The sequence below is a fragment of the Triturus cristatus genome, chromosome 3_1 (assembly GCF_964204655.1).
Source record: "Triturus cristatus chromosome 3_1, aTriCri1.1, whole genome shotgun sequence".
Taxonomy (NCBI): Eukaryota; Metazoa; Chordata; class Amphibia; order Caudata; family Salamandridae; genus Triturus; species Triturus cristatus.
The window spans coordinates 389938053-389952626 of NC_140583.1; the positions used below are offsets into that span (position 1 = coordinate 389938053).

A 14574-nucleotide genomic window follows, 5' to 3' on the forward strand; every position below is an offset into this window, starting at 1 on the left:
CGTATGAGCATACCCGTCCCACTCGGGGTGACAAATGCAAAAAAGACTGTTGATGGACAGAATGCAGAACAATGTCATACATTCACCCCAGTACAGAGATCTGGGCCTAAATCCATTGTGTTTTTTGCTCACCATGCCATTCCAGTTTGGACCCAGGCATATGCAAATCAGTCTTGACCCTGTGCCCCATGGGAACAGTCCAGCCCTAACTGCCAGGCCAGGTCCTCCCTGGACTGGAAACAAACATCCTAGGACCGGTTTTGGGGTTTCACCCCTCTTCAGCCAGGATAGCTTGATTCCAGTGGCATGGAGAGCACGGGACTCACGTCTGAGCATACCCATCCCACTCGGGGTGACAAATGCAAAAAGAAGTGTTGATGGACAGACTGCAGAACAATGTCATACATTCACCCCAGTACAGAGATCTGGGCCTAAATCCATCGTTTTTTTGCTCACCATGCCATTCCAGTTTGGACCCAGCCATATGCAAATCAGTCTTCACCCTGTGCCCCATGGGAACAGTCCAGCCCGAAATGCCAGGCCATGCAGAGTATGCCCAGACGTGGGTCCCTTGCTCACTTTGCCACTGGATTCAAGCTAGACACAGGGTATGCTCAGACGTGGGTCCCTTGCTCACTTTGCCACTGGATTCAAGCTAGACGGGCTGATGACGGCTGATTAACCAGAAACCGGTCCCAGGAGGCTTGTTTCCGGTCCAGGGAAGACATGGCTTAGCAGTTCGGGCTGGACTGTTCCCATGAGGCAGAGGGTCAGACTGATTTGCATATCGCCATGTCTGTACTGGGGTGGCGGAGTGAGCTAAAGAATGATGATGGTTTAAACCCAGATCAGTTGACTGGGGATGAGTGCTTGCAATGTTCAACACTCCGTCCATCATCCCCTTTGGTTTTGCTTTGTTCGCCCTAAGTTGGCAGGGTATGCCCAGACGTGGGTCCCTTGCTCACTTTGCCACTGGATTCAAGCTAGACTGGCTGCTGACGGCTGATTAGCCAGAAACCAGTCCCAGGATGCTTGTTTCCGGTCCAGGGAAGACATGACTTGACAGTTCGGGCTGGACTGTTCCCATGAGGCAGAGGGTCAGGCTGATTTGCATATGGCCATGTCTGAACTGGGGTGGCGGAGTGAGCTAAAGAATGATGATGGTTTAAACCAAGATCAGTTGACTGGGGGTGAGTGCTTGCAATGTTCAACACTCCGTCCATCATACCCTTTGGTTTTTCATTGGAAGCAGCGAGCCATAATTCCCAACAAGGAGCCAGACAGAGCAGCACGGGCAGGATTGAAAACGGAAAGACCCACCTCAATAGCTCTCCCAGATTCTTAATAAGACTTAAAGCACAGGCTTAAAAGAAGCTGAGATAGTGCTTGGGATACTGCCCCTGCGGCACTGTTTGGCTTTTCATTGGCTTCAGGGATGAAGCGCGCCCCGACATCCCCATTTTAGCAGAGATGCTATGCTGTCTGAGGCATGCGCGATATGTCTGCTAAATACAATGGATCATACCTGTTTGAGGGGATCGTAGTTGGACCACGCACCTCACATGTGCAATCCAGACAACCATGTTCAGAGTGTTCTACTCTGAAACAACACTCTGTAGCTGGATCATGCCTCAGACCCCTCAGGTCCCTCCTACTTCTTCTGTCATAAGGAGCCTGGGAGAAGAGAATGAGAGGCCTCACTTGAGCTCTGATAGTGTTCAGGAAAACACACAACTTGTGTTTTCATGAACACTGCTGAATTAAGAAATGCACAGGGGCCTCACATGAGGGAGGGGCTATGCCCAGAGCGCCTGATAAGGAGCTGCTGCTGACTGGAATCAAGGTGGTGGCTTCACAATTATGTCATGTCACACAGTTACTCTTACATGTCATATGCATGCAGCAGTGCAGTACAGCACCTCACTATGTTCATCTGCCTCAAACTGGCTCTTTTGCTTAGTTTGGTAGGGCTGGACATGCGCACCACAGCAGGGACACACATGTAATGAATTTTCCTCCTAAGCACAGATGAAGGCTTGTGGGTTCTGACCTCTCACAGTCCACCCCCCCAGAAGGTCCTTGCATGCCTCTTACCCTTTGGGTTTAATGGGTAACCATATAATAGACTGAAGAGGCAGATCAGAATGACGCTGTGAGCACCTAGCACTTCTCCCACCAAAGCTTGGTGATAGGCTGAACACTTAGAAGACATAAACAAGTTCATGCATAGAGAAAAGTGGGTTCTTGTGCATACAGAGACAGTGCAACTCAACCACAAAAAGACCTCATCATTTTGTAGAGCTTAACTCACTCCTCCGTAGATAGATCTGAGCTCCAGCACAGATGCAGCCAAGTCCCTGCATACATAGTGTGTAACCTATGCACAGACAGAGCAGAGACTGTGTACTCATATATAATGTTATTTTATTGAGCTGAGGCAGAGTTCCTGCATACATAGCTCTGCAGTGCTGGGCAGACAGAGCTGAGCTCCACTGCAAACAGTCCTGAGGCCATGCACAGACATACATTGAGGTGAGCCAGTTCACAGGTAGTGTTAAGCTCTTTCAGCATTCATTCCTATAATATAATTTCTGAGGTTCTGTGGGGACTGAAAAAACACGACCAGCTAATATTCTGTGGGAGTATCACATGTCACTCACCCAGGTTAATTTTCCACATGTCCTGTTTCTGATAGTGAGTGAGGAGGAGAAAGTGAAAGGGAGGATGACAGTCTGAGAGAAGGGATGGAGAGAAGCGGTTGAAGAGAGAGAGAGAGAGACAAGGTAGATAGAAGTGAAAGAGAATTAAGATAGTGTGAGAATACGGACAGAAAGGTGAGAAAGAGAGAAGACAGAAATGAGAGCAGCATCTGACTGAGATGGAACAGAACAGAGACAGACTGAGTATGAGTCTGCCTACTGGGTTTTCTATGGTCTGAAGTCTTCTACCAGCTAGACAGTGATTATGACACAGTGCGTTGCTGTAGTACAGCTTGCTGGTGATGAGGGCCTGAGTGACCATTCTGCATCAGTTGACTGGGAGTTATTTGAATATTTAATTAGGTATTTTGAGGGTGTGGAAGCAGGTGGCGCTGACTACATTAACTAAAGCAAACTTTGCAGCACATTTCGCCCATTCCTTTTGCTCCCTTAATCAGAAGTCTGCCTTTCACTGTGTCACTGGGCAGTGCTGGTGCTGGCTGTAGATGTTGCCAATAGCAATCTCCAAAGAAACATTTTGGTCACCAGAACATATTTTTCTAGCAAATTAAGCACTGGGTTAGAGTGAAGGTGTTGCACGTGACGGATTCACTTGGGAGCCAGGTTTTAAAATTGTAAAATGTGGTCTAGTCCATTTTGAAATTGTGTTTTACGTGGAACATCAAACATGAATTTTCTTTATCCAGGTTTATTCTTCACACCTCAAGTTTACTTCCCAATGTCTGTGGGCGCACTTTCTTGGGAGATTACCCCACACACAACTTCTTGTTCACTTGAAGCATTTTATCATTATACAATTCATGCTACTATTAATCAGAAAAGTCACTTTTCTAGTAAGCCTTCAGTGATTTCTTTTCTGTGCATCAGACATGCACAGGACTTGCTTGGTACCAACCATCTTGCAGAAATCCAAAGATTGCAGGCTTGGTGACATTCTTTGAGCTCCGGCAATGGTAGGTGTTTCAGGGGAATGCACTGCAGAAGACAAAAGATGTGGCTTTAATGTGCTATAGCAAGAAAGACCTGGCAAACACACAGGCCTTTTCCATGCATTAGCACATTAAACCAGACCTATTGGCCTTACAAATGTGTATTCTAATACTGTCTCTGCCCCCAGTAGAAGGGTGACAAAGTGTCCGTAATTTTCACGGACTGTCTGCGAATTTACTTTAATGTCTGCTGTCCGTGTAGGAAGTTTCCACGGACACCATTTTCCGTAATCTTCGCCTTTGCGCTAAAGGACAAATGTTACCTCCAACAGTTAAAATGGCCCAGCAGATGGGAGGGGATCTCCAGTGCAGCAATCTAGAGGGAGGGGTATTGAGGGTGCCGGGCTGCTTCAATGAAATATAAATGTGGGCAAGTGGTTAATCTGCGCATGTAAAGGATGATTGAATGCCGGTATAGATGTTAATTGAGAGTTCACTTTAAGCTACCTGAAGTGAAAGAATTCTTATTATTGAGTGGTATTGTTAGGGTGTTCCAAGCTGAGATGTGAAATGTGTGCTTTTAATGAATGGACAGTTGTAAAACTGTTTGCACTAGATGCAATCTGCATATTACAAAAATGTACACTTTGAAATCATTGTTTTGTCTTTTACCCACATTTATTTATGCATTTAGTGACAGCCATTCTTATCAGGAGTGCAATGCAAATTTAAAATAGTGACCTATACACTGACAGTGATTTCTGTGTGGGGGCAGGGATCTTTTAGCACCAAAAAACACAGGCCACTATGCCCTACTAGCCAAACAAGATTAAATTCCATTTGCCTCTGGTTGCTTACACATACATCTGCAATGATCACATCAATCAACAGAGGATTCATAATATAAAATAGTGTATTTCCCAATGATCCGTTTAACTTACATTTGTCTTTCATTTAAGGTGTGAATTATTTTATATGGAGTTTCCTGATGGTGAAAGATCAATAAAATTGTCACTGAATATTTTGTTCTGTTTAACCATACCTATGATTCTGTCTCCACGCGCACTGACCCTGTCCCAATTGCACTCAGGATCACAGTATCCATACTTATTTTTAATGCACTTCCACTGCTGCATTGACTAGCTATGTAAAGTCTGAGAAAGCCAATGATATTAGTATATGGTTACCTGTGGTCTCTCAACTTTTTATAGATAGATATTGTTTCAAATTTACCTATGATCTGTCTTTACTTAACACAGTCTACTATTCTTCTGACAGAATTGCACAAAGCCACTGTCATCTGGTGCTAAAGGAGATCGAGAAAAAGAAACAAATCTAGTCAGATGCTTAAATACACTATTGGACATCTTTATCATAGTTTCATGCAGCGCAATGCAGCAAGTCCCCTTGTTGCACTGCGGGAAGAGGAAAGAGCAGGGATGTGCAGTATTTAACATCATATGATTCATTCCTGTCCTTTCCATGTGCTGGCGAACTTTTGGCTGTGTAGCACCAATGCAGGCACCCTTGCGTGGGTGCCTGCGTTGTCAGCAGGATTTTTTGTGCAGGAAGAGAGAGCTTCCTGCACAAAAACAATCCTGAGAGACATTTTCCACTTTCTACATGAGCGAAAAATCAGGTCTACCACTACTGGTAAATCTGGGAATGCACCAAAATCCATGGGTGGCTGCTCGGGAACAACCACACTCCACCCCTGGAACTCCTCCCAGGGCTAGAGTAATGGAAGACAGAAATGTGCAATGCCTTGCTTTACCCCAGGTTTATCCAGCCATGCAGGGCAGTGCAAGGTGGACTTGCATGGCATGATGAATCTAACTTTAGTGTTGAGTCTCCCCTACATTGCGCAAGGGCGACGTAACACAACAATAAATATGCCCCAATGTTTGACCAGAAAACCTGGGTTCAAATCCAAGCTCACCCACGTGACTAAATTATGTGATTTAAGTCATATCAACTTACTTCATTTGAGAGCACTTTCAAGTAATTCAGTTTAAGATGGATTCTATACAAAAATCTCACTTGTACATGCTTTAATGGTCTTCAACATTCCACCAGCCATAAAAATATTATTGACCATGACATAAGGGACACCAGACAATTGGTTCACTTTGTTCACTCATGGCTTAGTCAGAAGGGAGGGTTTATAAATATTTTAAAAATCATGTTTATAAACTTTCATTTCAAATAAATATTAATGCAATGTTCTGATCTAATATACTAAATTGAAATGCTTCCATGTGTTAAAGTAACATTTTCTACATTTTAAACACTTTATCATGTTCTTATATTTTGTTTGCTGTGAAATTTGCATCCAAAATATTCTGAAGATTCTCATGTTCTTTGGCACAATAGGAAATGAGACAGACCATTGGTTGGGGGTTGGCTCAACTGCAGGGCCATTGCACAACATCGACAGAGTAGATAATTGTTCAGGGCCCGCTTTTCCTAGGGGCCCAGCTTCTGTCTGTCCTCTAGAAGCACCACCAATGGACCATCGCACAGGCAGCGTTTGCCAGTATGAGTGTGAGGTGCTTATTCTACCACTTGGCAGTGCTTCTTCTGTTTCTGGTCGCTCTACTGAGATTAATCTCCATGTACGCAATAATTTCCAATACTCATGGAGGGCCCATCTGATTTTAGCAATTCTTCTTTCCTGCTCTTCTTTCCCTTTATTTTCCAGCTCTTAGCAATGACCCTTTAAATCAGTTGCTATGGATCTCCCATATGATCTTGATTTCATCCTGCTCTTTAATTCTCTGTCTAGTGATCGGACTTCCAGCACTGAGATAAATGTAGGGACCCTGACGCACACTCTATTGTATCAGTTGGGTCTTTTTGGTGCTGTGAGAGTACAGACAAGTTGTGGATATGTCACATACTAAATTTAGGTGTGAGACTGTCACCCACACCATCTGCTCTGCCTTATTAATTTTTTCAGGTTTAATACCTATTGGAGGGTGAGGTGAGCAACACTGAAAAAGTCGCCTACCTTAATGTTTCTCAAACTGTTTACCATGGGTATTGAAATATTTAGAAATGTAATCAACATGTTGCTGTTGCTTTCACTCCATGAAAGATTGGGTAGAATTGGGTAGGGGTGATGCCCTTGACACCATGCTTAAGTGTTTCAATTTACTGTTGTACAAGGACATAATGCACCGTCTGAATGCAGTATACATTGAGGCACGCTCATATAGCACAGGGCATAAAAAGTGTAAGTAAATGCAATATAAAAAATAGTAAATTAATGAATTGATAAAGAAGTGGGGTGTGGCTGCATATCGGATGTGTCTGTAAAATTGACCTTTTGTCCTGAATTTTGACCCTTTGTTCTTAATTTTTTTTGTCATGAACTTGCGCAAAGTCTAAGCCTCCTCTACTCTACTTCTGCCTGGGCCGGCCTGGCTTCCTGTTGCCATGTCAACTAAAAGTTCGCCCGCGGGCTGTGCAGAGGAAATGACGACATATTGACAAAAGTTGTTGTTGGGGCACGTGACCTGCTGCACGAGCCGTTCGTGTGTATTGATGAGCGGTCAGAAAACAAATAGAACCCTTCAGGCTGGTGGGACAAACCATGTCTGCTCTGCACCTTCGGACTATCCTGAAGACTTGGTCTGGAAATCGCGCCATATTTCACAAGTGAAGACTTTGCAAGATAGTTGACTTTTACTTTGACTGACGTGTGTTAATGTAATTACGTGTTTTAATAAAATATGTATTTTTCTTTGTCCGATTGGAATTTAAGTTAACATTTATAATTGAGTATCAAAAAGTAATTCAGAATTATTTACATTAAGTTCAGTTTTATTGCATAACTTTTTGTTGTGTGTTTCTTTTTCTTCCGGTATCGACCAACTCTAACATGGCCACTACACGCGCAGGACGCTAGCTCCTGACAATTGAGTGGTTCTCTGCCTGTCCTTCTTCTGTTTCCAGTGTAGTGCCTTGTTATGACAGAAGTGCGAATCAGCGGGCCGAGACGTGCTTTAACAGCTGGAGCTCTTTAGTCACCTGAGAGAGAGTCGAGGAGGCGCTGAGGGTCTCTAGGGTTGGGGCGCACCACATCGCTCGGTTTCTTGGGGCTTTGTTAAGTGCCTGAAGGACTAAGGTGTCGGGAGCTTATTTACTAGCAGCAAATGTTCGGGAAGGGCGGAGCGGTGGAATTGCCAGTCCCTGGCCGGACAGAGTCGTTTACGCAGTTGGGAGACTGTGGGCAGCGAGCGCCGTGAGTGGAGCATGAACCCTTCACAATCTGAGAAGGGGACAGCGAGGAGTGGGGTTGTCATGCGTCGGTCAGCGTGTATGTGGAAGGTGGCTTCGGCAGAATCTGGCTATCTCTGAGTCTGCTTACAGGGGTTGTTGGGCTCGCCTTGCTTCATGAAGCTGTGCAGCCTGGACAAAGGTAAGGGAATATCGAAGCGGGGTGTTGTGGGAATATCGTTGGAGAGGCGTAGGTATGACTTGGTGCTGGAGCAAGAGGAGTCATTCAGACTACTAGTGCAGCTAGGGCGGAGTGGCAGATGGACACGTTGCTTGTACAGCACTTGCTGTGCACTACTGTGGACTGGTAAGGGGCCCTCGTCAGGACTGGTCCAGAAGGTGGTGGTTTCTCCAGATAGCGTGTTTGTTGGACCAGGTTTCTATTGTTCCAGTGACAGGTAGGCATCATTGAGCACTGTGTTGGTGCAACCAGGACAAAGTGGCTGTTTTAGGGAAGTTGCTGTTGCGTCAAAAGGCAGACGTTGGGTAACATACATGGTAAGCAGGGACGTTTCTTTAGAGTTGGTGTTTGCGTAGTTGAAATGTGGATTTAACGTTCGGTTGAGTGTTAATACTGCATAAATCGTCAGTAAGCCATATTTGGGGAAGCCGCGGTGGTCCCTTATTTCTCTCCTGCTTTATAGACTTAAATTTGGTTAAGTAGAGGTGCAGGCGTACAAGAGTATGACCAGCGCCACACATTTTGATCACGATGTCTAGAGCAGTTGGTCATTTCTCCCAAACGCAGTGGTGATTTTAGTGGGTGTTGATAAGCATTAAGATGGGTGTTAGAAATCGGTCTTTTCTCCACTCACCGCGGTCCCAATAGTCTTCCGGATGGTTTCTGAATACTAGTGGTTGGTCTCTTAAAGGTAAATCATTTATTATGTGGGGTGCTGAAAATTCTTGAGGTGGGCAGTAGTTGTTGTTTATTTCTCACAGACACAATGCTGTAAATGTTGGAAGTTGACTGTCTTTAGGGTGAGTGCTGTTAGTTGTGTTTTTCTTCCGATGCATTCTGGTTGCTACCCTGGGTCCCTGGCATGGGTGAGAGTTTGCTTTCTACTGGATAACACTGATTGTGATGGGAGGTCCAGCATTACTTTTCATGAACGCTAGTAGTTGGTCCCTCTTTCAAATCTATACCGTGCTTACTTAAGTGGCTGATGATTGCCTTTCTTCCACCTAGACTGTTCCACTGTGGCTGCTTGCTGCAGCGTGAGTCCTGCAGCAACAGTGCTGGTTGTGGTGGTATGCTGGAGGAACAGTCCCCCACCCATATTTAGTGTCGATTCGAGTAAGTGGCGGTTGGCTTGCCTACTTCCCAGGTACATTGCTAACTGCGGTAGATGCTAGGAGCCGGGACGGCGTTTTACCCATGTACTGTGCTGAGAGCGGGCGGAGCTTTTGGTCTTTACTCGAGTGCGAGAGGTTAGCCCCTCCTCGACATATCTAGACCCAGCTGATTGAGGTGGGCGCTAGTGGATCGGTCTCTTCCCCTGGGTAGTACAGTATTGGTAATGCACAGACTGTTTGCCGCTCTGCATAGCTCGTCGTGATTATGCGGAGGCTGTTTTACTGTGCCAGTCGGTTATAAATAGACTGCAGGAGTCGTCGTGTCAGGAGAGGACACAGTGCCAGCCTCTGCTGCTGCGAGGACTCTGTGGTTGTTGCTGGCGAGTCCTGAAACAACATGCCCCTGTAAGGATCTCCGCAAGCCCCCTCTCTTTCTTTCCTTCGTCAGTAAAGAAGGCTTTCCAAGGCAGTCTGCTGGAATGAGACCGAGCGAAACCATGAAGCCAGACCGAGGTAAGTTACAGTTTCCTCTTACCTGCCAACCGCTTTTCTTTCGAGGACACACGAATCTGTCATTTGGCATGCATAATGAGACTCGTTTCAGACTCGGATTTCTGAAGCAGGGAAAAGATAAATGGTGAGAAATCCGAGGCGTTTGCATGGGTTGCTGTCATTTATAAGGCTTATATTTTGTAAACATTGTATTCTAAATTGATTTTACTACCTGATGTTCGCCAGTCGTTAAATAGTTATTCGGAACGGTAGTAGTTGTACACGTTCAATCTGACATTTCTCAGTAGTTTAACCATACTAAGGTAAATATTTCATTGTTTACACAGGGCCAACATCAAATTTAACTCTAGGCTTTTGGAGAAGGTTTTATTGTGGTCATCAAAACTAACTGATTACGAAATGTAAAGGTTACTCGGATAAATCAATAAACGAGTGCTCATTTCGACCCGTCTTGAAAAATAATGTCGCTTCAGATTTGCGTGTAGTTGGGCTCATCTTTAGTGTTGTTGTTTTGTATGTTAGTTGCGCGACCCTAGTGGTGGTTTTATTGTTTCGGACTTCATGAGATTGAGAACAACTGGTACCCAGGACTGTGGAAGAGACGGCTCAGAGCGAGCCAGCTGAGCTGGCAGGTTGTGTTTGGTTAGGAGAACAGCTGATCCGCACAAAAGCAGGCTTGTCCTTAAGTGGCTATGACGTTGCTTCAGTGCGAAAGCAAAGTATATAAACACAGAGGTCGCCACTGACAGAATTAACCAAGCAGAACACAGCCTGTAGGCAGACTTGTTTCTATAAACTTTTTTCAATTTCCCTGAGAAGGTAAGGTTGAAAATCGGATGTATTACTCTTGAAAGGCAGCCTTACATGGCCATGTGTATATCTTTAACGTCAGCGTTGCCAGGCTTTTTCCAAAAATGCGTGTTTCCTTTTGGTGATATACGTTCGTGGCCCTTTTCCCATATTTTTTAAAAGCCTTTGTATGTAAGCAACCGTTCTTACACTGCGAATGGTTTGTGACATCGCTATCTGTACTAAACAGTCTTTGTTGCCGGAAACCACACAATTTGGCTCATTTTGTTACTGCTTTGGACGTGTTGTTTGTGTGTCCTGTTGTGTTACAATATAATCTAGCACAACAGTATGCTTCTGTAAAGCTGTTTGAACGTATATGGGATTTGTAGTTTATTGTAATCATTCGGGTTGTTTTGTAGACCTATTCAGTCGTTTTAATGTAATTTTATCTCTCGTGCTGTTTTTGGGCGCCACTCTTTAAAGTGGGCTCTTGTTATTGTGTTGGGGATAGGGATTGGTGGGCAGGTGCAAAGGGGTTGCATGGTCGTACAACCATTACTTAGCAGTGTAAGACTGGATCGCATGGTGTTGGTAGTGTGCTGATGAGCACCCTATTATTGGAAATAAAGAAGTTTGCCATCACCATCTACTTGTGCGCCTTGATTTCTTCTTTGGAGGGAACTTATACAACTGCAATATTTTAGCGACAAGTAACGTTCAAATTCTCCTGTTGGCAGCCACTGAGCTACAAGCCTACTTGTTAATCAAAGTGCTGGTGCCGCGCTACAGTGAGAGGAGTGAGGAGATTTTGAAGTGCTGGATAGTAATGGGACGACAAAAGCAAAAGGAACAAATGATGGACGGAATGCTTAACAATGCATACATTCACCCCCAGTCACAAAGATCTGGGTTTAAACCTTCGTTCTTTTGCTCACCACTCCACTCTAGACCCAGCTAATCAGTCTTGACTCTGTTCCTCATCGGAACAGTCCTGCCTGAACTGCCAAGCCAAGTACTTCCTGGACCGGAAACAAGCATCCTGAGACCGGTTTCGGGGCATCACTCTCCATGCCACTGGAGTCAAGCTAGCCTGCTGATGAGGTGTGAAACCCCAAAACCGGTCCTAGGATGCTTGTTTCTAGTCCAGGAAGGACCTGGTCTGGAAGTTCGGGCTACACTGTTGCCATTGGGAGCAGGGTCTAGACTGATTTGCATATGGCTGGGTCTAAACTGGCATGGCATGGGGAGCGATAAAAAGCAAAGGATTTAAGCCCAGATCTCTGTACTCGGGTGAACGTTTGACATTGTTCAACATTCTGTCCATCAATTGTTCTTTTTGCATTGGTCAGTAATGTGAGTCGTATGTTCCAGTGTACATCGCTATTTCGACTAGGACAGCACAAAGGGGGATGTCCAAAACTTGATGATGCGAAAAATAGGCATTAAGGCAGCGCTTGGTTGCCAGCTTCGCACTACGTAGCTTTGCAGCGTAGACAACGTTGGTGCTATTTTGAAATGAAAGTGCAGCTTAAAACCGTGCTGAGGAATCGACGCACGAATTTTCTGAGAATCTCCACAGTATTTTGTGTGCAAATAGCATCGCAGCAAAGTGTTATAGCGATGTGCAGGTATTTTTAAAAACAGCATTTATAAACACTGTAATAAACAAAGGTTCAATACTTCTCAAAATACAGTGACAACTGCAATTACTGAAATTCCAGAGCAATATCTACTGATACTTTAGAAATTGAGTACTCAAGTTGAGGAATAGTAATTATGCGTTATTAACACCATGGCTACATCTCAAGGAATTTTACCACCTACATTAGTCTCATGAAATCTAGTCAAACCTGTCTTTAAGTGGAAATGGTGGCACAGAGCATTTGATAATTATTTAGTTGCCATTGATGATAAGGGTTTTCACCCAGAAAGGAAAAATAGTTTTTTTTTTTTTCAATTTATATAGGTCTGACGAGCAAAAAATCCTTGCTCATTTGCAGGTGATACTACCAACAAATTGAACTCTGGAAGATATGAGTTAATTGAAGCTCTGAAGAGACTAGACCTTTGTTTAACTGAAGAACTGAGCGTCATACTTGAAAGGTCATCTGTTCTGCTCATGGAAGCAGGGTAAGTCCAGACTAGACCCAGGTGCAATTACAATTCCACTTGCAGAATTAGCATAAACTTTATCAAATTTGGGCAGTAGACAGTCAGGCCCAGGGGTTTTGCTCAGTGAGTCAGTGTATGGCTTCCTTAATCTCAAAGATCGTTATGTCCCCATTACGTTTCTCACTGTGCCCGACTGGTACTTGAGGGTAGGCAACGTTGGCTAGAATGGACTTTATCTCCCCCACCGCTGATGTATAGAATAGAGCATAATGGCGTGTGAATGCAGCATGTAACTTCCTTTGCATGTGTTATAGGACCTCCATTTGGAAACGAATGGACAACATAGGTCACTGTGGTTGTTCCTGGTGTAGCAACCATTCTAACAGGGCTCCTGGTTTGTCGGCCTCCGTATATGTGTTTCCCGTGTGAGCTGCGTAAATGTGGCAATGCAACCTCTCCAATAGTGCAGCATGGTCGCACTGAGCCTTACCTAGCCGTGCACAGTCTGCTTTGGAGGACTGGATCTGCCCCTCAAGTCTAAGCACCTGCTGTTCCACCTGGGTCACCTCGCTGTCGGTCTCACAGCAAATGCTAAGTGTATTGCCCAAGCAGTGTCCTCTAATTGCCACCTTGAAAATGTCCCATTCTATCAGCCTGAAGGTAGTGATGTCATTATTTATATCGCCATTGCCTGTTCAGTATTAAGCACATAAATTGCGACTAGCAGCACCTGACAGCCATCTATTCGCCCCTTCCAACACCACTACTAACACATATCGACCTTCCGGGTTTATGACTGTGTTCTCTGCAGTGAAGGGGAACCCCGCTTTAATCCACATCAATACCCCCCAGGCGTAAGTAAGAGTAGTTAGTGGAATATACTTGTTCCTTCCATCTCTTCTACAGCCACAGGGCCTCTACCTGAGTAAGGTGAAATTCTTGCAGAAACCTTTATATGCATCTTCCTGCGGCGCAAGTATGAATACACAGCATATTGACTGGAAGGGGTGGCCATTCCCTGGGCATTCCATATTATGATGTTAGTGTCAGTCATGATAATGGCGTTTGAGTGGGTAGGGTTCGGCCCACACCGATGGGACAGGGCCAGCCCCACCCTAAACAGAGTGATCTAGGCGAGTGCAGGCTATGACTCCAAATCAAAAAGGAACATCCATAAAAACAAAGTACATGTAATACCATTGAGAGCAGGGATACAACCAGTACCCGCCCTAACATGTGTCTTAAGGGTGCTATTGTTGAGAAACTGGTTTCGGGGTTGGGCAATGGTGGAGGTTACTCGAATAGTGCCCATATCGCATGTGAACCCTAGTGGCCACCACTTTCCTCATGTGATGGCCTAGCAGAGGGGGTGAACACCAGATTATTTCGTGAGGGAGCACTCTGGCTCCTCAACAAAATCATAGTTGGGAAAGGGGGATCAGAACATGCCCTCACCGCCCAACCAGATGGTGTAGCCCCCCTCTAGTGTGCCCCGGATGCTCTAAGTGATACATTGGTGAGTCACCACGTAACGCTATAGTGGCGTAGGATCCGCTCATGTAAGCATTTGGGGCAAGTGTAGCGCTAGCAGTCATGGTTACACTAGTGGGAGTCCGGAGAAGTTGGTGTAATTAAGGTCCATCAGCCCTCCCCATCCCACAGGGGGCCATCGGTGCCGCAACCTGGGCATGTAAGCATGGTTCAATAACCGGGCGCAGAGCAGGCCTCCTGTGCCACCTGTTATCCCAGGAGGTGACAGCAGGTCGGCTATCGGGAGACTATCGTAGGGAGTCACCATAGCCAGAAGGTTAAACTACGTCCCCCACATAATCAGCATAACACTGGCTTGTTTTAAACAATATTATACACCGTTTGTGGGGTCACCGTGGGTAGCGTATCGAAACCTGGGGTCAGAGGCCATAGAGTCCTCG

General features: G+C 45.2%; 1 protein-coding gene across 2 annotated transcripts in view; it reads left to right on the forward strand.

The window, feature by feature from the left end:
- The first annotated feature begins 7598 nt into the window (after window positions 1-7598).
- ATOSA (atos homolog A) overlaps window positions 7599-14574 on the forward strand; it is a 408075-nt gene continuing 401099 nt past the window's right edge. The window contains exons 1-2 of one of the 2 annotated variants that reach the window (XM_085644169.1): window positions 9616-9739; window positions 12498-12661. Coding sequence is in view for 1 of the 2 variants with exons in the window: in XM_085644168.1 (XP_085500294.1) it covers window positions 9706-9739 (34 nt within the window). In the remaining variant the exon portion in view is untranslated. Of the gene's footprint in view, window positions 9740-12497; window positions 12662-14574 lie in introns of both variants that reach the window. The other variant, XM_085644168.1, reaches the window with a different exon arrangement.